This window comes from Moschus berezovskii, chromosome 12, assembly GCF_049115385.1.
Source record: "Moschus berezovskii isolate FMDL1 chromosome 12, NW_MosBer_1.0, whole genome shotgun sequence".
Classification (NCBI taxonomy): domain Eukaryota; kingdom Metazoa; phylum Chordata; class Mammalia; order Artiodactyla; family Moschidae; genus Moschus; species Moschus berezovskii.
In genome coordinates, this window is record NC_142471.1 from 46,594,848 (window position 1) to 46,621,306 (window position 26,459).

At 41.7% G+C, this 26,459-nt stretch overlaps 1 protein-coding gene across 1 annotated transcript; it reads right to left on the minus strand.

Moving 5' to 3' along the window:
* Positions 1-399: 399 nt before the first annotated feature.
* LOC148775991 (uncharacterized) lies at positions 400-24,710 on the minus strand. Its single transcript, XM_088841970.1, has 3 exons — positions 24,690-24,710; positions 21,922-22,415; positions 400-6,452 (listed from the first exon to the last, which is right to left on the minus strand). The coding sequence occupies exons 1-3, from the start codon at positions 24,708-24,710 to the stop codon at positions 6,416-6,418; spliced, it is 552 nt and encodes a 183-aa protein (XP_088698096.1). The 3' UTR covers positions 400-6,415.
* Positions 24,711-26,459: the final 1,749 nt, after the last annotated feature.

Here is a 26,459-nt window from a genome sequence, read left to right on the forward strand (position 1 = left end):
CCTATTCAAAAACTCCAGCCCCTTACCAATCCCAAGATTCTTTTCTTCTCTACATATTCAAACTAATTTTGTTTTACATTCAAGACGAGTGGGCAGAATTTATGAGGCAAATTTAATAATCCCTCATATTGAACACTGTATTATCTGGATGAGAGCATATTCTAACAAATCACCCATGTTCAGAGCAGAGGCCCTAAACTTTCCTTACAAAACAGGAACCTTTCCAAGTCTGCACTGTGGTTCACTTCAGTCTCCCACTCCTAACTAGGATAGAGATTACTTGCCTATAGCCAAAGAGCAGAAAAGTATCTAAAGTTTGGGAAGAGATATGATGACTTTCACTCCCTTTTGGCAGCAGTAGCAATATCTCAGAATCACCCAGTAAGGACGTGTGTGTGCACTTAGTCGCTCAGTTGTGTCCGACTCTGCGACCCCTGGAACTGTAGCCTGCCAGGCTCCTCTTTCCTTGGAATTTTCTAAGCAAGAATACTGGAGCGGGTTGTCATTTCCTCCTCCGGGGGATCTTCCCAACCCAGGGATCAAACCTATGACTCTTGCATCTCCCACATTGGCAGGCAGATTCTTTCCAACTAGGCCACCTGGGAAGCCCAGTAAGGATAGAAGTGTCCTCATTACTGAGCTGATTTGTAGTCAATAATGAAGATCCAGTCCTACAACGACACAGTCCTCTACCTGCACACATGCATGGACACACTGGAAGAAAATTTGGAAGGATAATTAACTTTTTTTTAACCTGTAATAGATGAGATTTGAGGGATATTAGAGAAGTTGCTTTTAAGGGAGAATTTCCGTTTTTGTTTTTTAACTTTAGCTATCTCTAAATTTTCATTGTGAGCTTTTATGTAATTAAAATGATGAATGATGTAAATAGAATGGTTTTCTTGATAAGATTATCTTTCTTTCTTTATCCTATAAACTGTAGGTTCTTATAAACTATAGGTTCCCTCTAGCAGATCCTAATAGGTTGGAGGCTCCTTAATCCCAAGAAACTTGACAGAAAATAGGTAAATTTTATCAAAAGATCTTTGAACATAGAAACACTATGGGTTTGAATTGTTGTTTAATTGCTCAGTCATGTCCAACTCTTTTGCAATCCTAAACACTGCAGCCCACCAGGCTCCCCTGTCCACAGAATTTCCCAAGCAAGAATACCATTGCCATTTCCTTCTCTAAGGGATCATCCAGATCCAGGGATCAAACCCACATCTCCTGCACTGGCAGGCAGATTCTTTACCACTGAATCACCAGGGATGCCCCTTGGGTTTCAACAGTAATACAATATTGCTCCTAAAGTACCCTGATAATATTTGAAGATGCATATAAAAATCTTCATATCATCCTCATTTATTTATAACTGAAAACAGCCCGAAGGTCCAAAAACAGGCGAGGTAATAAACTATGGTACAGTCATATAATAAAATACCACTCAGGAATTTTAAAACTGATAAATGCAATAACATAGAAAAAAATCTCAAAAATTTGTGTTGAATGAAAGAACCCAAACATATACACACAAATACATAATTCCATTTATATGATTTCACACAATAGAAAAAACTAATCTGTTAAAACACATCAAACAGTGGTTGCCTCTGTGGACATGGAGGGAGGGGACTTACTTGAAACAAGCACAAGTTAAGCTCACAAAGAAAAATATTCTATTCTTTCTTCAGGTGATAGATGCATGGGTCTATACAGCTGTCAAAACTGATTGAACTTAACACTTAGAATCTATGCATGCATGTAGATATGTAAAGTACACTTTATAGTGTATGTAAAGTTTAACAATGAAGTAATTTTAAAACACTGTCCAGAAGATCTTTGATACCCACCTCATGTCCATATCATCTCCCCTTAAATCTAGGTAGGCCTGTGACAGCTTCAAACAATGAAATATGGTAGAAGTGATGCTACATGACTTCCCAGGTCTAAAAAACCCTTTAAAAGTCTGAAAGTTCTGCATGATTCTCAGGACACCTACTCTGGAGACAACCAGGTGCTAAGTTAAAAACTCCCAACTATCTCAAGGTCACTCTGCTGGACAAACAGTATGTAAGTGCTCCAGTGGACAGGTTCACCTTACTTCCCAACAGTCAGCATCAACTCTCAGCCATATGAGTGAGCCATAGTAGATGCCTAGCCCAGGAGAATCTACAGATGGACTAAAGACCCAGATGACATCTCATGAAAACTAGATGAGAAACCCACTAGTTAGAACTTTCTTGCCAACTTTCAAACACACAAAATCATGCAAAAAATTCAAGGTTATGTTTTTACACCACTAAATTTTCAGGTTATTTGTTATACAGCAATATCATGGGGTCGCAGAGTCGGACACGACTGAGCGACTGAACTGAACTGAATATTAGTTATTTCTTAAGGATAAACTGTTTTGAAAAAATGAAAAATCTGGGGAGCAACTTAATACTAATTAAATAAAAACAGGGAAACTATGATTTATGGTTCACAGGAAAGCTTAAGATTTAAAAATAAACATTCCCTTTGACAAAATAGGAGGTAAGGTTTAGATCAGCTAACACAGATGCAATCCAAGTTACAAAGTAAAGAAGTTTTGAGTTGGTCAAAAAGTTTGTTCGGTTTTTCCCATAAGATGGATCTAGTGGTATTTTAGTTGTCTGTAACTTCATTCAAAACAATTTTATTAGACTGTATTGTGATAGCTGTCATATCAGTATGCATCTTTTAAAAACTTGTCAACATCAGTGAATTTTCGTGTAGCCATTTTAATATTGAAGACAGAAGGAAAAAAGCAACATTTTTCAGCATCTTATGCTTCATTATTTCAAGAACGGTAAAAATAAAACTGAAATGCAAAAAAAAATTGTGCAGTGTATGGAGATGTTGTGACCAACTGTGTCAAAAGTGGTTTGCAAAGTTTCATGCTAGGTGATTCACTTATCATGTATATATGTATATACAGTATTTTTGATTTGCATTTCTCTAATAAATGGCAGTGCTGAGCATCTTTTCGTGCCTGTTGGCCATCTAGATGTCTTCTCTGGAGAAATATCTATTTTAAGTTTCCTGCCCATTTTTTTTTGATTGGGCTTTTACTTTTTATTGAGCTGTATGAACTGTTCATATATTTTGGAAATTAAGCCCCTGTTGGTCATATCATTTGCAAATATTTTCTCCCAGTCGATAGATTTGTTTTTTCCTTTCGTTTAGTTTCCTTTACTGTGCAAAGTTTGATTAGATCCCATTTGCTTGTTTTTCCTTTTATTTCTTTTTCCTTGGGAGACTGACCTAAGAAAATATTATGATGATTTATATCAGAGAATGTTTTGCCTATGTTCTTTTCTGGGATTTTTAAGATGTTATGTCCTACATCGAAGTCTCTAAGCCGTTTTATTATTGTGTATAGCATGAGGGAGTGTTCTAACTTCATTGATTTGCATGCGACTGTGCAGCTTGCTCAACAGCACTTGCTAAAGAGACTGTCTTTTCTCCACTGTACATTTGTTTCCTTTGTTAAAGGTTAACTGACAATAGTTGTGTTGGTTTACTTCCAGGCTCGCTAGTCTGTTCCACTGATCCCTGTCTGTTTTTGTGCCAACACCTTTCTGTTCTGATTACTGTAGCTTTGTAGTACTGTATGAAGTCTGGGAGGGTTATGCCTCCAACTTTGTTCTTTTTCCTCAAGATTTCTTTCACAATTCTGAGTCTGTTGTAGTTGTATGTAAATTTTAGGATTACTTGTTCTAGTTCTGTGAAAAATGTCATGGGTAATTTGGTAGAGATAGCATTAAATCTATAGACTGCTTTGGGTAGTATGGCCATTTATACAATATTAATTCTTTGCAACTTGTTTTTTTAACTTAACAAGTTATCATGTAGATATTTCTATGATTGTAAATAGAGCTCTGCCTCATTCTTTTCACTTGCTACACAGCATTCTGTAGTAAATGTTTCCATATAGACATTTGGGTTCTTCAAATATTTCACTAGTATAAACCAGATAGTAGTATACACTACAATGAATATTGTCAATAGTGAGACATTTTCCAGGACAGAGGGTCACAGAATATATTTGTTAAGTACGGAACTTACTAAATGTCTCCTCTTTTACAGTCAAAAAGGAATAAACTATCTCTGCATGATTTACCAAACTACATTTGATGACTCAAATTGTGAATTTTATTATGAATTTTCTTATATCATTTGAGGCCTGAATTCTGAGGGAAAGCTTTCCCATATTCATTATATTCATAAGGTTTTTCTCCAGGATGGATTTTCAGATATACAACAAGGCCAGAGTTATGCCTGAAGGATTTCTTATATTTCTTACAGTGATAGGGTTTTTCTTCAGTATGAATTCTCCAATGTTCAATAAGGGTTGAGCTCTTCATAAAGGCTTTCCCATGATCATTATATTGATAGGATTTATTCCCACTGTGAGTTTTCTGATGTCCAGCAAAGGATAAACTGTACCTCAAAGATTTTCCACATTTATTACAGTCATAGTTTCTCTCCTGTTTGCATTCTTTGATGATTAATAAGTCTTGGAATTTTCCTAAAGGATTTTCCACATTCACTACATGGATATGGTTTCTCACCGGTATGTATTCTCTGATATTCCAAGACAGCTGAGTTATCCCTGAAAGCTTTCACACATTCATTACATTTAAGGCTTCTCTCCACTATGTATTTTCACATGACAAGCAAGGCCTGAATTCTGAGCAAAGGCTTTCCCACAATCTTAGTATTTGTAGAGTTTCTGACTAATATAATAGTCTTTGGTGACTTAAAAGGACAGAATTATTTCTGAAAGCTATTCTACATTCATTACATTTATGTAGTTTCTCTTTAGAATGAATTTTCTGATGATTAAAAAATGTTGCATGGTTCTTGAGGAACTGCCCACAATTAAGCCACTCCAGTACGCTTGCCTAGAAAATCCCAGGGATGGAGGAGCCTGGTAGGCTGCAGTCCGTAGGGTCGCTAAGGGTCGGACATGACTGAGCAACTTCACTTTCACTTTCATACATTGGGGAAGGAAATGGCAACCCACTCCAGTGTTCTTGCCTGGAGAATCCCAGGGATGGGGGAGCCTGGTGGGCTTCTGTTTATGGGGTTGCACAGAGTCGGACACGACTGAAGTGACTTAGCAGCAGCAGCAGCCCACAATTAACCCATCTTTAAGGTTTCTTGACTATGAATTTTATGATTTAAAAAGGGATGAGCTGCTCATAAAGGTTATCCCACATTCTTTACATTTTTGAGGTTTCTCATTAGTATGATTTCTCTAATGGATATTTGAAGTCTTTCTCACTTTCCTCTCATTTATAGTGTGTCTTCTCTGTGCAGCTTCTGCCTTCCCAATACAGAATGCTTACCATCATGACACTGTTTGTTCTCCCAAATCATGTCTCTCAGTATTTTGCTTTAGGGCTGACATCTTTGTTTCAAATACACACTCCTCAATTTTAAAAAAAAAATTTTAATTTCAATGTTATATTGAAATACTGAAAATGAGAGCTGCACATGGATAAGAATAATGTTCTGGTCTACACAACTAAAGGTTACATAAAATTAATTCATCCCACTTGTGATTCTTGCTAAGAAAAGATGGCAAGATTAAAGATTGGAGAAGCAAGTAGGATCCAAGCAAATAGAAAGTGTTAGTTGCTCCACTGTGTCCAAAATCCCATGGACTGTAGTCTGCCAGGCTCCTCTGTCCATGGAATTCTCCAGGCAAGAATAGTGGAGTGGGTTGCCATTCCCTTCTCCAGGGGATCTTCCTGACCCAGGGATCAAACCCAGGTCTCCTGCATTGCAGGAAGATTCTTTACCATCTGAGCCACCAGGGAAGTCCCAAGGAAAGAGAAGGAAGTCATATTATAAACACTGTATTTAGGACTTTCCTGGTGAACCAGTGTTTAAGAATCTGCATGCCAAAGCAGGGGACCTAGGTTTGAGCCCCGGTCCAGGAAGATTCCACATGCTGTGGGGTAACTAAGCCCATATACCACAACTACTGAGCCCACACTCTTCAGCCCACATGCCACAACTACTAAGCCCATACACCACAATTACAGAAGCCAAAGTGCCCTAGAGCCCATGCTCCACAACAAGACACTGCAATGAGAAGCCCAAGCACTGCAACTAGAAAGCAGCCTCTGCTCCCCACAACTAGAGAAAGCCCCCAGGTAGCAATGAAGACCCAGCACAGCTGAAAATAAAATTAATTTTAAAAGCATATATTGTATTTAAAGACTGTAAGGAGGATCTAAGAAGTTGGAAAGGTAGGAAGGACACATAGGAAAACACCAAAACAGAAAAAAGTTTAAAATGTGAGGATAGGGACTTCCCTGCCGGTCCAGTAATTAAGATTCTGAGCTTCCACTGCAGGGGTCATGGGTTTGATCCCTGGTCAGGGTACTAAGATTCCACATGCCACACTGTGCAGCCTAAAAAAAAAAAACATTAAAATATGAGGATAAACGTAACTTTGGGGAGAAAACCATGTATCACAAAGCTAGGATTACTAGGACAGATTCCAAAAGGGTGGTACATTTGAGAACATTATAATGTAACACTGCAACTCCAAGAATTTCAGAATAACATTCCTCTTTGAGAATTTAGCAAAGAAGCAACATTTAATGGCTCAGAGATAAAGATATACACACACACATATACACACATTTTAATTTATATATATATTTGTATTCATTAGCCTGAAAAGAAATTCCATACATCAAATACTAGAGCTGAGATTTATTTTTTTAAGTAAATGTAAGTTGGAGGTAAAGTCTGGTAATAAGCAGCCCAAATGGCCTTTGATGTATTTAATGTGTGATTAAGGTCGAGAAAATTTCAAGATACTGATTGTAAAGGTTAAACAGAGGCAAACTAGTCATATGAAGACAAAGGCACTCTTAAGGACACATGTTCTATGATGAAAGTAGCATTGCAAAGCAGTGATGAAAAGGAAATTGCATTGGCATATTGGGGAGGAGGTAGGAGTAAACATGAATCCTACCTCATAGCACGTATGAAAATCAATTGTAAGAGGATGATAAACCTATATGTAAAAGACAAGCAATAAAGCTTCTAAAAGTTAACACAGAAGAATATCTTCACGACTTGAGGAACGCAAGATTTATTAAACCAGTACACAAGACACAATGACAAGAAAGGAAACGAACTAATTAAAATTAAAAACTTCTATTCATTAAAAGGTCACTATTAGTGTAAAGCAAGCCACAGGGAGAAGGGGAATACACATATATAATCAACAAAGTTTTTTGAATAAATACTTCATAAAAGATGACATATAATGGCCAAAAAACATTTGAAAAGTCCTCCAGCTCATTAGATATCAGGGATATGAATGTTAAGATACAATGAGATACATGACAGACCTTAAGAACGATTAACTTCAAAGGACTGACAATATTAAAAGTTGACAAGGATATGGAACAATGAGTACTCTCACACACTGATGGTGAAAATGCAAATTGGTACAAAACTTTGAAAAACTATCTGGCATTATGTGCTAAAGTTGGATACATATATATATCCCATAAACTAGAAATCCCACTCTGAGATAGCATCATGCCCCAAAAAAATGTATCTACATACAAACCAAGCAATAATATATATGACTGTTCATAGCATTAAAAGCTAGCAACATCCCAAACATCCATCTAAACTATGAGATAATGAAATATGCTATTGCAGTAGTTTTACAAGACTAGTCTCCAGAGCAATAACATCACCATCACCTAAAAACCTGTAGAGACTTTTAGTCCACACTTCAGACCTAATGAATAAAATATTCTGAGGGTTCAGTTCAGTTCAGTTCAGTTCAGTCGCTCAGTCATGTCTGACTCTTTGCAACCCCATGAATAACAGCACGCCAGGCCTCCCTGTCCATCACCAACTCCCGGACTTCACTCAAATTCATGTCCATCGAGTCGGTGATGCCATCCAGCCATCTCATTCTCTGTCGTCCCGTCTCCTCCCACCCCCAATCCCTCCCAGCATCAGAGTCTTTTCCAGTGAGTCAACTCGTTGCATGAGGTGGCCAAAGTATTGGAGTTTCAGCTTTAGCATCAGTCCTTCCAATGAACACCCAGGACTGATCTCCTTTAGAATGGACTGGGCCCAGCAATTATGCTTAAACATGCATTGTAATGATCCACAACAAAGACAATGGATGAATCTCAGAAAATGCTATGCGTAAAAAGCCACACCATATACATATACATATATATGTATATGTATATATAGTTTCATTCACATAAAGTTAAAGAAACAGAAAAAAAAAAAAAAAGAAACAGGCCAAAATAAATTATAGTGTTAGTTCAAGGGGTGGAGGAGAATGTGGCTAATGACGAAGGGAGCAAATACGATTTAGCACAGTACTGGCAGTGTTCTATTTCTTGACCTGAGTGCTGGTTACATGAATATTCATTTCAAAAATACCAATTTAGACCATATGTACATAAAATCAACTCTTCTATAAGACTTTTAAGAAAGAAAAATGTTAGCTTATGACTTCCTGAATACTTGGATCAAAGAAATGCAAACTGAACAATATCTAAAAAATAATGATAATAAAAACTACAATACAATCAAAACACTACACAAACAAAAGTTTACAGCTTTAAGTATTTACATTACATAAACAAGAAGGAAAATCAATGAATTGATTAAAGAATCAACTACAAAAGGTTAGAAAAAGGAAATAAACCTAAGGAAAAGAAAAAGGAATTAAAGATTTTTTTAAAAAAGGAAAACAGTAACACTAATAAATATATCCAAGACTTCTTTAAAAAATAAAACAGAACTAACGAAGGGGGGGAAATGGAAAAAAAAAAAACAAATACTGCAAGAAATTATAAGCAACCATGAATACAGAAGATAAAAGTAACCATAAATATAAACGATAAAAGGTAGAACCAAAAAGGACTACTAACTATGCAGACAAACTAGAGAACTTTAATTATTTTTTAGGAAATTGGAAATTATCAGAACTGTTTCGAGAGAAAGCAAGAATTTCAGTTGGCCACCAGTCCATCCTAAAGGAGATCAATCCTGGGTGTTCATTGGAAGGACTGATGTTGAAGCTGAAACTACAATACTTTGGCCACCTCATGCGACGAGTTGACTCACTGGAAAAGACTCTGATGATGGGAGGGATTGGGGGTGGGAGGAGAAGGGGACGACAGAGAATGAGATGGCTGGATGGCATCACCGACTCGATGGACATGAGTTTGAGTGAACTCCAGGAGTTGGTGATGGACAGGGAGGCCTGGCGTGCTGTAATTCATGGGGTCGCAAAGAGTCGGACACGACTGAGCGACTCAACTGAACTGAACTGAACTGAAATCACTGTATAAGAGAGAATACTGTTAAGAACTATCCCCCAATTCCTCTGTCCTACTCCCTATATCACAAAAACAGTTTTTTTTAAAAAAAAGCACTCAAACCTTCAGGGAACCACCTACCATGTAAATTAAATTATAACAAAGAATGAAAATAGTCAAAAACTTTTCAAAAATTATTACAAAATTTAAACCAAAGGCAATGAAAATGGCTTAAAGGGGGGAAAAAATCCTCCAATCATCAATACTTAAAAAAAAAAAATGAGCAAAGAGAATCATCTTAGTGATGTTAAAATAGTATAATAGGCCATGACCAAGTGAGGTTCTACTAAGACTGCAAAGTCATTAAGAATAAAATTTATCGTATTAACAGATCAAAAGGGAAAAGACAGATATCTCCATATATGTTGAAAAGGCATTTGATAAAATTCAATCAGTTCAGTTCAGTCACTCAATCGTGTCCGACTCTTTGTGACCCCCTGAACTGCAGCATGCCAGGCCTCCCCGTCCATCACTAACTCCCGGAGTTTACCCAAACTCATGTCCATCGAGTCGGTGATGCCATCCTGCCATCTCATTCTCTGTCGTCCCCGTCTCCTCCCACCCCCAATCCCCCCCAGCATCAGACTCTTTTCCAGTGAGTCAACTCGTCCCATGAGGTGGCCAAAGTATTGGAGTTTCAGCTTCAGCATCAGTCCTTCCAATGAACACCCAGGATTGGTCTCTTTTAGAATGGACTGGTTGGATCTCCTTGCAGTCCAAGGGACTCTCAAGAGTCTTCTCCAACACCACAGTTCAAAAGCATCAATTCTTCAGCGATCAGCTTTCTTCACAGTCCAACTCTCACATCTATAATGACCACTGGAAAAATCATAGCCTTGACTAGATGAACCTTTATTGGAAAAGTAATGTCTCTGCTTTTTAATATGCTATCTAGGTTGGTCATAACTTTCCTTCCAAGGAGTAAGCATCTTTTAATTTCATGGCTACAATCACCATCTGCAGTGATTTTGGAGCCCCCAAAAATAAAGTCTGACACTGTTTCCACTCTTTCCCCATCTATTTGCATGAAGTGATGGAACCAGATGCCATGATCTTAGTTTTCTGAATGTTGAGCTTCAAGCCAACTTTTTCACTCTCCTCTTTCACTTTCATCAAGAGGCTTTTGAGTTCCTCTTCACTTTCTGCCATAAGGGTGGTGTCATCTGCATGTCGGAGGTTATTGATATTTCTCCCAGCAATCTTGATTCCAGCTTGTGCTTCTTCCAGCCCAGTGTTCCTCATGATGTACTCTGCATATAAGTTAAATAAGCAGGATGACAATATACAGCCTTGACACACTCCTTTCCCTATTTGGAACCAGTCTGTTGTTCCATGTCCAGTTCTCATTGGTTCTTCCTGACCTGCATATAGGTTTCTCAAGAGGCGGGTCAGGTGGTCTGGTATTCCTGTCTCTTTCAGAATTTTCCACAGTTTATTGTGATCCACACAGTCAAAGGCTTTGGCATAGTCAATAAAGCAGAAATAGATGTTTTTCTGGAACTCTCTTGCTTTTTCCATGATCCAGCAGATGTTGGCAACTTGATCTCTGGTTCCTCTGCCTTTTCTAAAACCAGCTTGAACATCTGTAAGTTCATGGTTCACATATTGCTGAAGCCTGGCTTGGGGAATTTTGAGCATTACTTTACTAGTGTGTGAGATGAGTGCAATTGTGTGGTAGTTTGAGCATTCTTTGGCATTGGAATGAAAACTGACCTTTTCCAGGCTTGTGGCCACTGCTGAGTTTTCCAAATTCGCTGGCATATTGAGTGCAGCACTTTCACAGCATCATCTTTCAGGATTTGAAATAGCTCAACTGGAATTCCATCCCCTCCACTAGCTTTGTTCGTAATGATGCTTTCTAAGGCCCACTTGACTTCACATTCCAGGATGTCTGGCTCCACTTCAGTATTCTTGCCTTGAGAACACCATGAACAGTATGAAAAGGCAAAATGATAGGATACTGAAAGAGGAACTCCCCAAGTCAATAAGTGCCCAATATGCTACTGGAGATCAGTGGAGAAATAACTCCACAAAGAATGAAGGGATGGAGCCAAAGCAAAAACAATACCCAGTTGTGGATGTGACCGGTGATAGAAGCAAGGTCTGATGTTGTAAAGGCAATATTGCATAGGAACCTGGAACGTTAGGTCCATGAATAAGGCAAATTGGAAGTGGTCAAACAGGAGATGGCAAGAGTGAACGACCACATTTGGGGAATCAGTGAACTAAAATGGACTGGAATGGGTGAAGTTAAATCAGATGACCATTATATCTACTACTGTGGGCAGAAATCCCTCAGAAGAAATGGAGTAGCCATCATGGTCAACAAGAGTCTGAAATGCAGTACTTGGATGCAATCTCAAAAACGGCAGAATGATCTCTGTTCGTTTCCAAGGCAAACCATTCAATATTACAGTAATCCAGGCCTATGCCCCAACCAGTAACGCTGAAGAAGCCGAAGTTGAATGGTTCTATGAAGACCTACAAGACCTTTTAGAACTGACACCCAAATAAGATGTCCTTTTCATTATAGGGGACTGAAATGCATAAGTAGGAAGTCAAGAAACACCTGGAATAACAGGCAAATCTGGCCTTGGAGTACGGAATGAAGCAGGGCAAAGGCTAATAGCATTTTGCCAGGAGAACGCACTGGTCATAGCAAAATTCAATATTCAAGCTTAATTTGAAAGAACAAAACTTTCTTAATAAAAAGACCTGAGCGGGAAGAAGGCACGGAACACTTGCCTGGAGTCATGCAAGCTCCAAGCCAAGCTCTGACTGTGAGTTACTCAGGCGCTTTCACCAACAGGAGTGGAAAGTCTTGTCGGAGATTCAATCCCTCGGCCTCAGCGCAAGCGTTTAATCCTGCTGGGAAACCTCGGTTCGAGGCGTTCCACCGCCATCACCGCCGCCACCGCCCTACTACTGCCCGGCCTCCTAGTTCTTTCCTTCCTCAACCCGCCCCTCAGGGAAAGGAGGAGCGCACAGGTCTGTGTCCCTGCCCGGCAGCAACCAATCTCGACCGAGCTGGGAGGGAGCTGCCGCAAAGCTCCGTACAGAACAGCCACAAGCACCCAAAACTGTATTTACCGCGGAAACCCACAAGCAAGCGAATGCCGCGCTCCACTCAAACGGTGACTGACGAGACCGGAAACGGAAGTGCCCGTTGAGGCTTCTGGGAAATGTAGTCTGGGATACAATCCCGTGGCTTAGGGTCTTTATCCTACGTGCAGGTTGGCATCACCTGGTGAGCCTGGAAAAGTAACTGTGCCTTGGTCCACAGATTTTGCATTAATGCTCTGGGTGTGATCCGGGCATTCGGATTTTTTAAAGTTTCTAAACGATTTTAATATTCAGCCAAGACTGCACCCACTGCTAGAAACTGATTTGGATCTGCAAAGCATGTTCTCAGTTCCTTTGGGTGAACTATTTATGGTTTGTTTCCAAATAATCCTGCTTTGATTTCAAACAAAGAAAAGGCGTGAACACTAAAAAATATTTTCTCACCATTATCTGACATAGAACATCAAATCAGATCAGATTAGTCGCTCAGTCGTGTCCGACTCTCCGCGACCCCATGAATCACAGCACGCAAGGCCTCCCTGTCCATCACCAACTCTCAGAGTACACTCAAACTCATGTCCACAGAGTCGGTGATGCCATCCAGCCATCTCATTCTCTGTCGTCCCCTTCTCCTCCCGCCCCCAACCTTTCCCAGCATCAGAGTCTTTTCCAGTGAGTCAACTCGTCGCATGAGGTGGCCAAAGTATTGCAGTTTCAGCTTTAGCATCAGTCCCTCCAATGAACATCCAGGACATGGAACAAGATTTATTCAGTTTTAACAAATCTATTATTTTCTAGGGGAAAAAAAAATCTACGTTTAAAATTCAGCAATCTGACAGCTAGGAAGGAAAAATGCATCTCTTTCATTCAATTAGGACTTTTTATTTCAAAGAAAATTTCTCAAATTGGGGCATGCATTCACCAACATACCAATGATAATAGTGTCCCACTATATGCCACTCTCATGCTCAAAATTCTCCAAGCCAGGCTTCAGCAATACATGAACCATGAACTTCCAGATGTTCAAGCTGGTTTTAGAAAAGGCAGAGGAACCAGAGATCAAATTACCAACATCCGCTGGATCATGGAAAAAGCAAGAGAGTTCCAGAAAAACATCTATTTCTGCTTCATTGACTATGCCAAAGCCTTTGACTGTGTGGAGAACAACAAACTCTGGAAAATTCTGAAAGAGATGGGAATGCCAGACCACCTGACCTGCCTCTTGAGAAACCTATATGCAGGTCAGGAAGCACCAGTGAGAACTGGACATGGAACAACAGACTGGTTCCAAATAGGAAAAGGAGTACGTCAAGGCTGTATATTGTCATCCTGCTTATTTAACTTATATGCAGAGTACATCATGAGGAACACTGGGCTGGAAGAAGCACAAGCTGGAATCAAGATTGCCAGGAGAACTATCAATAACCTCCAATATGCAGATGACACCACCCTTATGGCAGAAAGTGAAGAGGAACTAAAAAACCTCTTGATGAAAGTGAAAGAGGAGAGTGAAAAAGTTGGCCTGAAGCTCAACATTCAGAAAACTAAGATCATGGCATCTGGTCCCATCACTTTATGGCAAATAGATGGGGAAAGAGTGGAAACAGTGTCAGACTTTATTTTTTGGGGCTCCAAAATCACTGCAGATAGTGATTGCAGCCATGAAATCAAAAGATGCTTACTCCTTGGAAGGAAAGTTATAACCAACCTAGACAGCATATTAAAAAGCTGAGACATTACTTCGCCAACCAAGGTTCATCTAGTCAAGGTTATGGTTTTTCCAGTGGTCATGTATAGATGTGAGAGTTGGACTGTGAAGAAAGCTGAACACCTCAGTATTGATGCTTTTGAACTGTGGTGTTGGAGAAGACTCTTGAGAGTCCCTTGGACTGCAAGGAGATCCAACCAGTCCATTCTAAAGGAGACCAGTCCTGGGTGTTCATTGGAAGGACTGATGCTAAAGCTGAAATGCCAATACTTTGGCCACCTCATGCGACGAGTTGACTCGCTGGAAAAGACCCTGATGCTGGGAGGGATTAGGGGCAGGAGAAAGGGACAACAGAGAATGAGATGGCTGGATGGCATCACCGACTCGATGGACATGAGTTTGAGTGAACTCTGGGAGTTGGTGATGGACAGGGAGGCCTGGTGTGCTGTGATTCATGGGGTCGCAAAGAGTCGGACATGTTGAGCGACTGAACTGAACTGAACTGATATGCCACTCACTGTATTAGATGCTAAGGATAAAGCAGATGTCAATGACTCCTTCCCTGACCAAACTTCTGTCAGGAGCTTATGGATCCTCTTCTCTAGATCTTGTCTTTGGCCTGCTAGGTGCAATTTCAGCAAAGAATCCTGCTACGCCAGTTAACCCAAGAATCCCAACCACCACCTCCCCCAACCCTTGATATTGTCAACTACAAATTGGCAGTTGCCCTGGGCACTGCCATCTACCTCTATAAGGATTAAATCATGTGCTGCTGCAGCTGCTGACCTTCAACTCACCCTTAAAGGAGAACCAGAGCCTTGAAAATAGTCTTCTTTGCAGGTTTCAACAAATGTCAGAATAATCTCTCTTTAACATAGTGAACAAAATAAATAATGTTCCTCCCCTCAAAGATCCTACATTCAAATAGGGGCCAGGAAGAAAGAGATTAAACAAAAACAAAGGAAAAAGAGATGGGAGAAGGATTCCTCCTCAACAAAGAGCTGTAAAAACTGCCCTCTTTGATAAGAGATCATTTGAGCTGAGTCTGAAGGAAGTGAGGTAACAAGGAGTGTATCTGTGGGAAGTGTGTTCCGGGCAGAGAAATCAGCAGCTCCAAAGACACTGCAGAGAGTGTGCTTGGTTTATTTGAAAACAGCAAAACTTCAATGAGGCTGGGATACTAAAAACGTAAAAAAAAGTCAGATATTTGTGATGGCTAATTTTATGTGTCACCATGATTGAGCTGAGTGATACCCAGATAGCTTGTAAATATTATTTCTGGGTCCATCCGCGAGGGTGTTTTCAGAGAGGTCAACATATGAATTGGTGAACTGTGTAAAGCAGATTGCTCTCCTCAATGTGAGTGGGCAACATCCAACCTATTGAGGGCCTGAATACAATTTAAAAAGTGGAGAAAGGGAGAATTTGGTCTCTCCCCTTGAGCTAAGACATCCATCTTCTCCTGCCCTCAGACCTCAGAGCTTCTAGTTCTCAGACCTTCAGATTCAGGAACTTAAACCAGTATACCATTCCTTCCTTCTCAGGCCTTTGGCCTCCAACTGAGAGTTACATCATTGGTTCCCATAGTTTTAGGTCTTCAGATACAGACCAGATCACACCACTGGCTTTCCTAGTTCTCCAGCTTGAAGGTGGCAGATCAATGAACTTCTTAGTCTCCATAACCATATGAGCCAACTAATTAATTAATTACACACACTATTGGTTCTGTTTCTCTTGAGAACTCTGACGCCTCACTTGTTAATAGGATACAAGTTTTTGTGTGGATGTGTACATTGCTCTTTGTTAGCTATCTTGGAATGGAATCAAGGAGTGATATGGTAATTTTATATTTATCATTTTGAGGAACTGCAGGATTTTGAGAATCCTATGGACAAAGGAGTCCATGGGGTCACAAAGAGTTGGACACTACTGAGTGACTAACACACACACACACAACAAATAAGGATCCCAATATCTCCACATTCTGATGGCTTCTTACTCAGTTGAAATAAAAGCCTGTGTCTTTATAGTGGACTAAAAGGACCCACACTGTATTAGTCAGATTGATTTTGAAGCCCAAGAAAATAAAATTTGTTACCGCATCCACTTTTTCCTCTTCTATTTGCCATGAAGTGATGGGACTAGATGCCATGATCTTAGTTTATTGAATGTTGAGTTTCAAGCCAGCTTTTTCACTCTCCTCTTTCACTCTTATCAAGAGGCTCTTTATTTCCTCTTCACTTTCTCCCATTAGAATGAGAGTGGTATCGTCTGCATATGTGAGGTTGTTGATATTTCTTGTGGCAATCTTGATCTCAGCTTGTGATCCATCCAGCCTGGCATTTCACATGATGCACGCAGCATAGAACTTAAATAAGCAGAGTGAGAATATAAAGCCTTAACATACTCCTTTCCCAACTTGGAACCAGTCCGTTGTTCCATGTCCGGTTCTAATTGTTGCTTCCTGCCCTGCATACGTTTCTCACGAGACATGTAAGGTGGTCTGGTTCTCCCATCTCTTTAAGAATTTTCCACAGTTTGCTGTGATCCACACAGTCAAAGGCTTTAGCTAGTCTGAAGCAGAAGCAGTGTTTTTCTGGAAATCCTTTGCTTTCTCCATGATTCAGTGAATATTGGCAATTTGATCTCTGGATTCCTCTGCCTCTTTGAAACCCAGGTTGTAACTCTGGCAGTTCTTGGTTCACTTATCGCTGAAGCCTAGCTTGAAGGATTTTGAGCATAACCCCACTAGCACGTGAAATGAGCGCAACTGTATGGTAATTTGGACATTCTAGAGAGGCTAAAAATGTAGCCTCAGTTCACTCATGTACAAAACAGTTAATAATCTCCGCTTGCCTACTTCCCAGGATTGTTAAGAGAATTAACTGAGACAACAGAAATGAAAAGTTAGAGATCCAAGGAGAGAGACACCACAGAGAGCAAGCTCAATGGCAGACATACCTGGAGCAGGTGCAAAACACCCTAGAGCATGTCCCTAGTGACTGCTGCCACCTGGAGGCCAATAATGAGAATAGTGCAGCTAACTTTTCCTGTCAAGGTCGTTGCTAAGCGGGATTCCCAGGTGGTGCTAATGGTAAAGAACCCGCCTGCCAATGCAGGAGACATAAAAGACACAGGTTCAGTCCCTGGGTTGGGAAGATCCTCTGGAGAAGGGCATGACAATCCACTCCAGTATTCTTGCCTGGAGAATCCCCAGGGACAAAGGAGTCCACTGGGTTACAGTCTATGAAGTTGCAAAGAGTCGGACGTAACTGAAGTGACTGAGCATGCATGTTGATAAGTACCTTACACATTATTTTATGCAGTACTCACCACAACCAAAAAGGTGAGTATTGTGAGCCTCATTTTAAAAAGGAAGAAATCAGGGCTTAGTGACTGATAAACTTGTTCATGATGGTGCAGCTTTCTGTTGGCAGAACCTGTATTTAAACCGAGACTGTCTCATCCACAGCCCCTCCCTTTAGCTGCTCTGGGTTGGCTCCTGAAATGAAGGTGTGAATTTTCACTAAATATCAAGAGAGGACAGAGGACAGGGTGAGCCAGAAGAGGCTGGTTAGGTATCCTCCTGTTGAGGGGCTTTGGGCAGCTAGCCTCAGATCCTCTTTCTCCGTAGTAGGTGACTGAGTTGAAGGCAGGGCTTAGCACATCTTTTGGGTTGGCTTGCTGCTGCTGCTAAGTCGCTTCAGTCATGCCCGACCCTGTGCAACCCCATAGATGGCAGCCCACCAGGCTCTCCCATCCCTGGGATCCTCCAGGCAAGAACACTGGAGTGGGTTTCCATTTCCTTCTACAATGCATGAAAGTGAAAAGTGAAAGTGAAGTCGCTCAGTAGTGTCCCACTCTTCGCCACCCCATGGACTGCAGCCTACCAGGCTCCTCTGTCCATGGCATTTTCCAGGCAAGAGTACTGGAGTGGAGTGCCATTGCCTTCTCCATTAGGTTGGCTTCAGTTCAGTTCAGTTCAGTCGCTCAGTCATGTCCGACTCTCCGCGACCCCATGAATCACAGCACGCCAGGCCTCCCTGTCCATCACCAACTCCCGGCGGAGGTCAATTACCTACTTAGTCTTTCCAGGACTTCTGGGGAGCATACCGCTCCTCTAGAGTTGCCAGATGAAATACAGGACGCCCAGTAACATTTGAATTTCAGAAGAAACTGCAGGGGACACATATTTTCCTAAAAATTGCTCATTGTATATCTGAAATTCAAATTTACCTAGGCATACTGTATTTTTATTTGCTAAATCTGGCAACCCAACCCTATTCATTCCATATAGATCTTTTCTAAAAAACATCTCTCTAATCCTAATGCCTAAAAAGCACAGTTTTTTTTAAGATTTCAAGATACTTTGGGATACCCTATGATACATTTAACCTTGGATTGAGGGGGACGCCCTTTAAGTTGTTACCTACTTATTAGTGGATTTAGTTGGCTGTGCCCAACATCTTTTAAAAAGTGGACAGATGGAGTATGAAAAACGATGAGAAATGAAGCAACTGCACAGTCAGGGAGAAGAGGCTGAAGGGGGAGGAGAGAGGATTCATAATGCTGAAAACCACTGAAACTCTCCTCATTCCCGCTGCTGGTGGAGGCCTGTGAAGAGACAGCCTTTCACGTGACTAGATACACTGAATATACTCCCTGCAGGAATGATGCCGAGCTGCTTCTAGCAGCATGTACACTATAACAATGGGCTTTGACAGCCCTGAGGCCATCTTCCCTGGACTCCTTGCAGGGCAGCACCAACAGTCCTTCATTACTGGGCAAGATTAATTTTCCTCCTGCTGCCCCTGCTGCTTGCCTGGGTGCCCTTGAACAAGTCTCTTCTTTTCTTTGGGCCTCAGTTTTCAGTCTGAAAACTGAAGATGACTGGATGAGCCCCTCTTTATCACCCTCCCCATTTCCATGGCTCTTGAGGACATCCTGACAACAGTTTGGGTACTAGAGCTGGAGACATTCTTTGAACTTACAAAGATCTGGAAGGAGGGAGCTCTGTGTGCCCTTGCTCCAGTCAGGGGCCAGCCTGCTGGGGACAGGGCTCATATCTACATAGGAAACCTGGACTCCCTTTTCCAGCTCCAGTTGTGGTCCCTCCAGCTTTCCAGGCAGTCCAGCACAGTCAAACTTATATCTGCCACCACCCACCTTCGTCTGGTGCTTTTCTGTGCTGGAGTGATCCCCCCAGCAGGTTGGACTGGAAGCAGGGCCCAAGGGGTCCTAAGATCCTTTCTTCATCTCTCACCTGACCTGTTCCAATTGCGAAACCCTGAAAAGATGAGGTGACACTCATGCCATAGTGAAAGTAACCCCAGTTCAGTACTCAATATGCTGAGTTTGGTCCCTGGCTTTGGCCATTTGCTAGAAGCAGAATCTTGGGCAAGTCACTGCCTCTCTTTCTCTCATCCCCTGTGACCTCATCTTAAGAGTGAGGAAGAACCCTTACTCCACAGTGCTGCTCATAGGCAAGGATGAACACTGGACTACGAGTAGGTCACCCAGAAGGAAATGGACATGTCTCCACCTTTCTTTCTGTGTGTCACTCAAGGGCTCCCCAGATAAGACCTAAAGCCTCAGGTGCTCCCTAACTAGTGCTTCTCCAGATCCCAAGACCTTAACATGCAGAAGATGTAGGCCACAAATGAAGACCTCCCAAATTTTTATAGAATGAAAACTGTTAATACAGATGAGAGAGGGGGAATGCCTTCATGTGTAAGAAAAGGGATAAGATTCAGGATACAAACAGAAGGTTTTCTTAAACAGAAATGGGGGCTGTTCATTCAGAATGAAAAGTAGAGCATACAGGCTCTAATGGAGAGATGCACTTGTAAATGCACTTGTGTGAGAGTATAAAATTCTCTTTTCCCATAGAAAGCAAAAGTCATCAGTTGTAAGTGAGATGGAAGAAGCAGTTGTTGGAGGTGTGAAGAAAGAGGAAAAACTGTGAGATAGTCATTGAGGAGGATGGATGGACTAAGAAAATGTAACAGGATAGCTTGACAGCATTAAGGGCCCACTTGACTTCAGCACTCACAAACTGAAAGTGAGACCAATCATCAGAGCCCTGCATTTTTCTCAGGCCACATCTGCCTCACCGGTACAAGTATGGAACAGGCAGGGAGCTATATTCAACTAGATTTGGTGTTTTATCAGGAGAATAAAACCAGGCAAGATGGGGCAAAAGGCTGATCATAATGATGGGCCATTATCTTTAAACTGGATTAGAGGGAAGTGAGAACATGAAGGCATGAGCATCAGAGGAAGAGAGACAGAATCAGTGAATCAGCAAGCAGTGAGTCCTGGGGAGATAGTTTGTGTTCCTCAGACAAAAGGTAGGAGAGTATCCCTGAGGAGGAGCCTTTCCAAATGTCATGGGCCTCCCCAAAGTGTCTCCATGTCCTAATCCCCAGACACTGTGACTGTGAAAAGCATGTTAATGGGTATTCCTAAAATAAATACAACAAAGAAAAAGGAACTTTGCAAATGTTATTAAAGGTTGTGAAGTGGAGAGATTTATCTTGAATTGACCAGGTGGGCCTAATATAAATCACATCAGTCCTCAGAAGAGAGACACAGGAAGAATTAGCCCCGAAGATAATGTATTGACAGATGCAGAGACTGGAGTCATGTGCTTTGAAGAAGGAGGAAGAGGCCACAAGCCAAGGAATATAGGTCACAACATATTTTGAAAGAGGCAAGGAAACAGATCCTCCTCTGGAGCCTCCAGGCCAGGAACCAACGGTGCCCACGTCTTGACGTTAGTTCAGTGAAACTGATTTCAGAAATCTGACCTCTAGAAATGTAAGAAAATTAACATGTGTTTGTTGTATGTCACTAAATGTGTGGTAACTTATTACACTAGCAATTGGAAGCTAATACACCAAGAAAGAGAAAGGTATAGCGGAGAGGTCTAGGCAACAGCTCTTTCACCCCCAGGATAAATCTGAAGAGAAAGTATTCTGGAGAGACTGAGAGGCCCTGTGTCACTCAGTGAGGAGTGAAAATAATGGAGACACCACTGGGGAGAATTATGGGGCCATTCTTTGAAGGCATTAACAACTAAAAGGGTCTCAGGCAGCAAGGTTTCCATGTAAATCAATGATACATAGTACTACCATACACAGTATGACCCCATTTTTGTTTAAAAAGTGTATCTGTTTCTACAATCATGTCTGTGTACGTTTGGGAAAGAGTTCGAACCCCTGAGTATTGCATGACTGACTGATTCCCTCCTCTCCTCAGTCTTTGTTCCAGCATGTCCCAATACACACACCCCCAACACCTTCAATGCCCGGACTCAACTCCGCTTTTTCCGTATCACATATAACTTTTATAACACACTATACCTTTTATCAAAATCATATACTGCTCTAGTGGGAGATCTCACTAGAATTTAACATCCACGGTGATTTGTTTTTGCGTAAGCGTCTTGGACAGTTCCTGGAGCACGGCAGGACCTCAAATGTTTGCTAAATGAACCAACTTCAGAGGTGAGAAGGGGATACTCATTTCAGAATGTTTTTAAAGAGAAAGAGAAATTACGGGTGATATTTCTGTTCTTTTCCCCCGGTAGCACTTTAACAAAATGAAAAGCATGTTAATGGGTATTCCTAAAATAAATACAACAAAGAAATAAAGAAAAGACCACATATGAGGATAACCTGAAGGAACTAGTTGCGAATTTCAAGGAACACGTCGCAGGGAACTGCACCATACCTTCTAGCGCAACTTCTGGCAAAGCCCCGGGAATGGCGCCGGAAGTGGGCGTGGCCCTCCCGCGGCTTTCTGGGACTCGTAGTTCGCGGCCGTAGGCGCTGGCTCGGGTCAGTATCACGAATCCTGCGCTTCCAGGTGTCGGATTCCACGTGAGAGGTGAGAAAGGCCTGGCAAGCTGCGCAGCCTGCGCAGCCGGCTGAGATGCGTCTGGCGTTTGAGTTGTGGGAGTGTCGCCGGGGGAGGCGCTGGACTGCGGGGGCCCGGAAGCCTGGCGGGTGGCCGTGGGAGGGCGCGCGTCCTGGCGGAGGTGCGATCAAGGGCCGCACGTGTGTCCGCGCGCCGGGGCCGGCGCTGCGTTCCCCAGACCTAGCGGTGATCGACTGAAACCAGGCGGACCCAAGCGCTGAGCAGGCAGTGGCTCCGAGGGTCCTCCTCTCTACTGCCTGAGCTTCGGCCTTGGCCGGCCTGGGAGCTTCGCAGTTGGCCACACCGGCCTTTTACACGCCGATGACTGGCCTTATTCGAAGGAGGTTTTCGGTGGACGTTAGGGGACCGAGAGGGGCTCCCGTGAGGGACCAACCCTCCCGTCCCCACAGGCCTGTCCTAGCTGAAAAGAGATTGCGTCAGAGCCCCTGCATCCCCGATAGAGTCTGACTTTCAGGCTTCTGGGGCAGCCGAAATATCTCCGAGAGGCGACACATTCTTCCGGAGAGCTACTGCTCTAACTAGAACTTTAGGGCGAAGGCTGGGGAAATAGGCACATCTTAGAGCTGCTGGGGGCAGTGGGATTTTCTTACTTTCATGGGTTTGCGAGGGAGGCCTGGCCTATTTGATCCAAAGCCCCGTGGAGAGAGGTGAGGGAGGCGCAGCGTGAAGAGACAGCAAAAGCATCCCAGGAGTGTGTGTAAAGGTAACAGGACCTGATAACATTTTTCCCCCGGCAGTCTTGCTGGACTGACTAGTCTGTGTCCAGCAAAGTGGACCTGATTTTCACGGCTTTTTCGCTTCCCTTAACTCCACTTTTCCAGGAATCTGTCCTTCCTGAAAGGAGAAAATGACCAAATTCCAGGTGAGTTGGGGTTTCTCTTCTCTGAGAATGGAAATACCCTTTCTTTTTGGGGAAGGACATCAGCATTAACTGAGTGTGTATCTGGTGTCAGGTCCTGTCTTGGTTCTGTGTGTTGTTTTTTTTTTTTTTACTTTGTCAGACTTCAGCGTGAGACATATAGTGTTTATAAACGTGAGTACAGGAACATTAAGATACTGAGACCATATAGCTATCAGATGATGTCACCAGGGTCTGCACAGTCTGCTGACTTTAAATTCTACCCCTGTTTTCACTGAACTACCCTACCTCCTTGAGTTTGACTCACTCCTCAGAAGACTGTGCTATGCTCTTTTATTGAAAGACTTCACACAGCATGTTTGGTCCAATCTCTGGAAGCATGCCTTTTCCTGCCAGACATTTCACTCACATTGAAAGTCATCCAAAGCTATTACATGCTCAATCTAGTGCTAGGTGGTCTCAGGAAAGCTGATAGAATTATAAACTGCGGTGCTTTTTTTCATGAGCATGTGATGTGTGTGGAAAAAAGTATGCACATTGGCAACCATCATTTATTAAACTTGAGTTAAAAACATGAGACAATGTGTTACATAACAGCTCAGTAATTACCCTGTCACTCCCAGAAATCCTCCTCAGCCAGGCTGTGCATCAGAATTATCTGTGGTGTTATTTAAGAATTAAAGGTTCCTAAGCAACATTCCCCTAGACCTACTGAAAAGAGAATTTCGCTCCTTTTTTTATCTCTTTGATCTTTGTACAACCCAAAGATTTATTGCATTTATTGTAAAGTATTTCTCTGCATACCTGATGTGAACATCACTTAGGTAGATAGGATGGGTTGCTCATCTTTTGTGTTCTGCTTGTTTTGTTCCCTTTATCAACATATCTGCATTTTAATTGGTACAATGAATTGTTGAATTACCATGTAGGCTTTTTGAAAAAACTTGTCATTTGTCTGCACAAAACCACTTCTAGAAAGCTACCTCAAGACTGACACTTAGTAACATAGAGTATTTGAAAAGGAAGGGATTAGCCAGCCACCAGGGAAGCCCCTCTTAACTCTCTGCCTTGGTGCCATCATCTTACAGAGGAGAGATCTAATTCTGAGGGAGCAGAAACGAAGTACTGCAGAGAACAGCAAAGTCAGAAGTCAACCCCATGTTTTCTAACTTCATGCTGTTTCTTCTCTGTAAACAGGTCATCACACCAGGAGTTATTTGAATAAAATATCAGGCTGGGTGTTTTTTTTTTTAATATTAGATGATTTTTTAAAAATTGAAGTATAGTTGATTTACAGTGTTTCAGGTGTACAGGCTGGATTGGGTGGGGGGGCGGTGAACGAACTAATTTTTAACAGCACCACCAGCAAGACCATCTTTTTGGTTGGCAAAAACCATCCTCACATCCACATCCATAGAAAGGTACCATGAGTTCTTATAAAAATTTGTTTGTTTAGAGGACAGTAAGCTGCCTCAAAATATTGAAAGCGTGATATCTTTGTGCCTCGAATATAACTGAGAACTTCAGCAAAGATTGACATAAGTAAGAACCTGTGCTCTTTTTTTTTTTCTTCTATCTCTTCCCTAATGATTATGCACTGTGATGAAGTTGGGGATTGCTAGAACAGTGACATTTTGAGATCCTGGCATATGTTGATAATTTTTTGAATTTAAAGAAAGGACTTCATTCCATCAGTACTTACTGTTTTCTGTATACCAGACATTGTCCTTGAGTCTGCTGAAAGGTAGGAGTCCCATTTAACCCTTTTCTTCCTCTGTGACTTTGAATGAGTCACTTTGCAGTTATGAACCTTAGTTTTCTCATCTGTAAATTGAGTGCAGAGTTAGATGATCTCTAGATTTCTCTTTTACTTGTATCATTTCATGATTTCAAATTGTGAATTTATAAATAAATATTTGTTATTTAGATTTTGAGTCAGGTGTGCTGTTTGCTGAGGACTTAAAGATTAGTTGAGGGTGGTCACAGAAGCCAGGTGAAATGTAAGGGAGGAAGGACTCAGGCTGAGCTTGAAGAATTGACAGAACCCCAGTCTGTAAAGCCTTGCAGGCCAGAATGAAGAGTCTGGATTTTATTCCATGTGCATGGAAAAGCCTCTGGAGAGTTTCATGCCTGGTGTGGTATGTGTTTTAAAAGATCACCCTGTCTGCTGTGTGGAAGATTCATCATGTGGGGGAAGATTCATCATGTGGGGGAAGACAAATTTAGGAGGTTGGTGTAGGTGGAAAGTTAATGACAGCTGGGACTTTTAATGATAATAGTGCAAGCTGGAAAGACGTGGGTGGCTTCAGATATGTTTTAAAGGCAGAGTTGAGATGACTTGGTGATGAATAAAATGTGAGGAAGTGAGAAGAAAATCAAAAGGACTTCTGGGATTTGGGCTTGAGCAATTTAGTAGGTTGTGTGGCACTTGGGGGACAACACAGGAAGAGCAGATAGTGATGGAGATTGTGGGAGCAAGAATTCTGTTGGGGTGACTTACCTGGTGGTCCAGCGGTTAAGACCCCAAACTGCCAAAGCAGGGGGCATGGGTTTGATCCCATGTCAGGGAACTAAGATCGCTACATGCTATGCGGCACAGCCAAAAGATTTAAAAAAAAAAATTCTTTTGGGGCTTGATATGTTTTAAGTGCCTTTTAGACATCCAAGTGTAGCTGTAGGTGGGAAGTTGGAGCCTGGAATTGAGAAGAAAAGTTACGACTAGAGATAAATGTTTGGGAATACCTAAGGAGAGTGTTTATGGTTGTGGGTAAATGTGCTATTTTATTTTTTCTAGGAATATCCAACTACTTAGTTTAGAACAAGAAAGGATATATGATTTATATGACTAGGGGAAAAATTGATATCAGAGTATACTTTGGCTGAGAGGAAAAGGAGGAAGGATTAAAGGATGATGATCTTGGTAAAATAGATGTGAGGGAGGAAGAAGTGAAGGAAAAATAGGAAGATGTTTTTAAGGTGTGAATTTTGAGATAATGTTTCAAAAACAGAGTGATCCAAATAGTGAAATGGCCCTAATTGTGGTTCCTGAGTTTGAAATGAGGCAAAGATCATTGGTGTTAAAGAGATTAAGAAATGTGAGGTTAGCGTGTTGGGTAAATCATTCTCCTGAGTGAACTCCGGGAGTTGGTGATGGACAGGGAGGCCTGGCGTGTGATTCATGGGGTCCCAAAGAGTCGGACACAACTGAGCCACTGAACTGAACTGAGTGTTAAGGTTATCAGGATAATAGTAAGAATCGGGCAAAAGGACAGCTCAGCAAGGAAATGAGAAAGGAAAGGTTCTCCATCCAAACTAGACTGAGATCAGCCTGAACTGCACACCTCTGTATCCTTCTCCCCTCTCACCTTCCTTCTGGGGCATTTGTTCAGATGGTTGTCAGTTGAGGAGGAATGTGCTTAATGTTTTAGGAACGAGTAGCATTCAAGGATGCTTCTGTGGACTTCACCAGGAA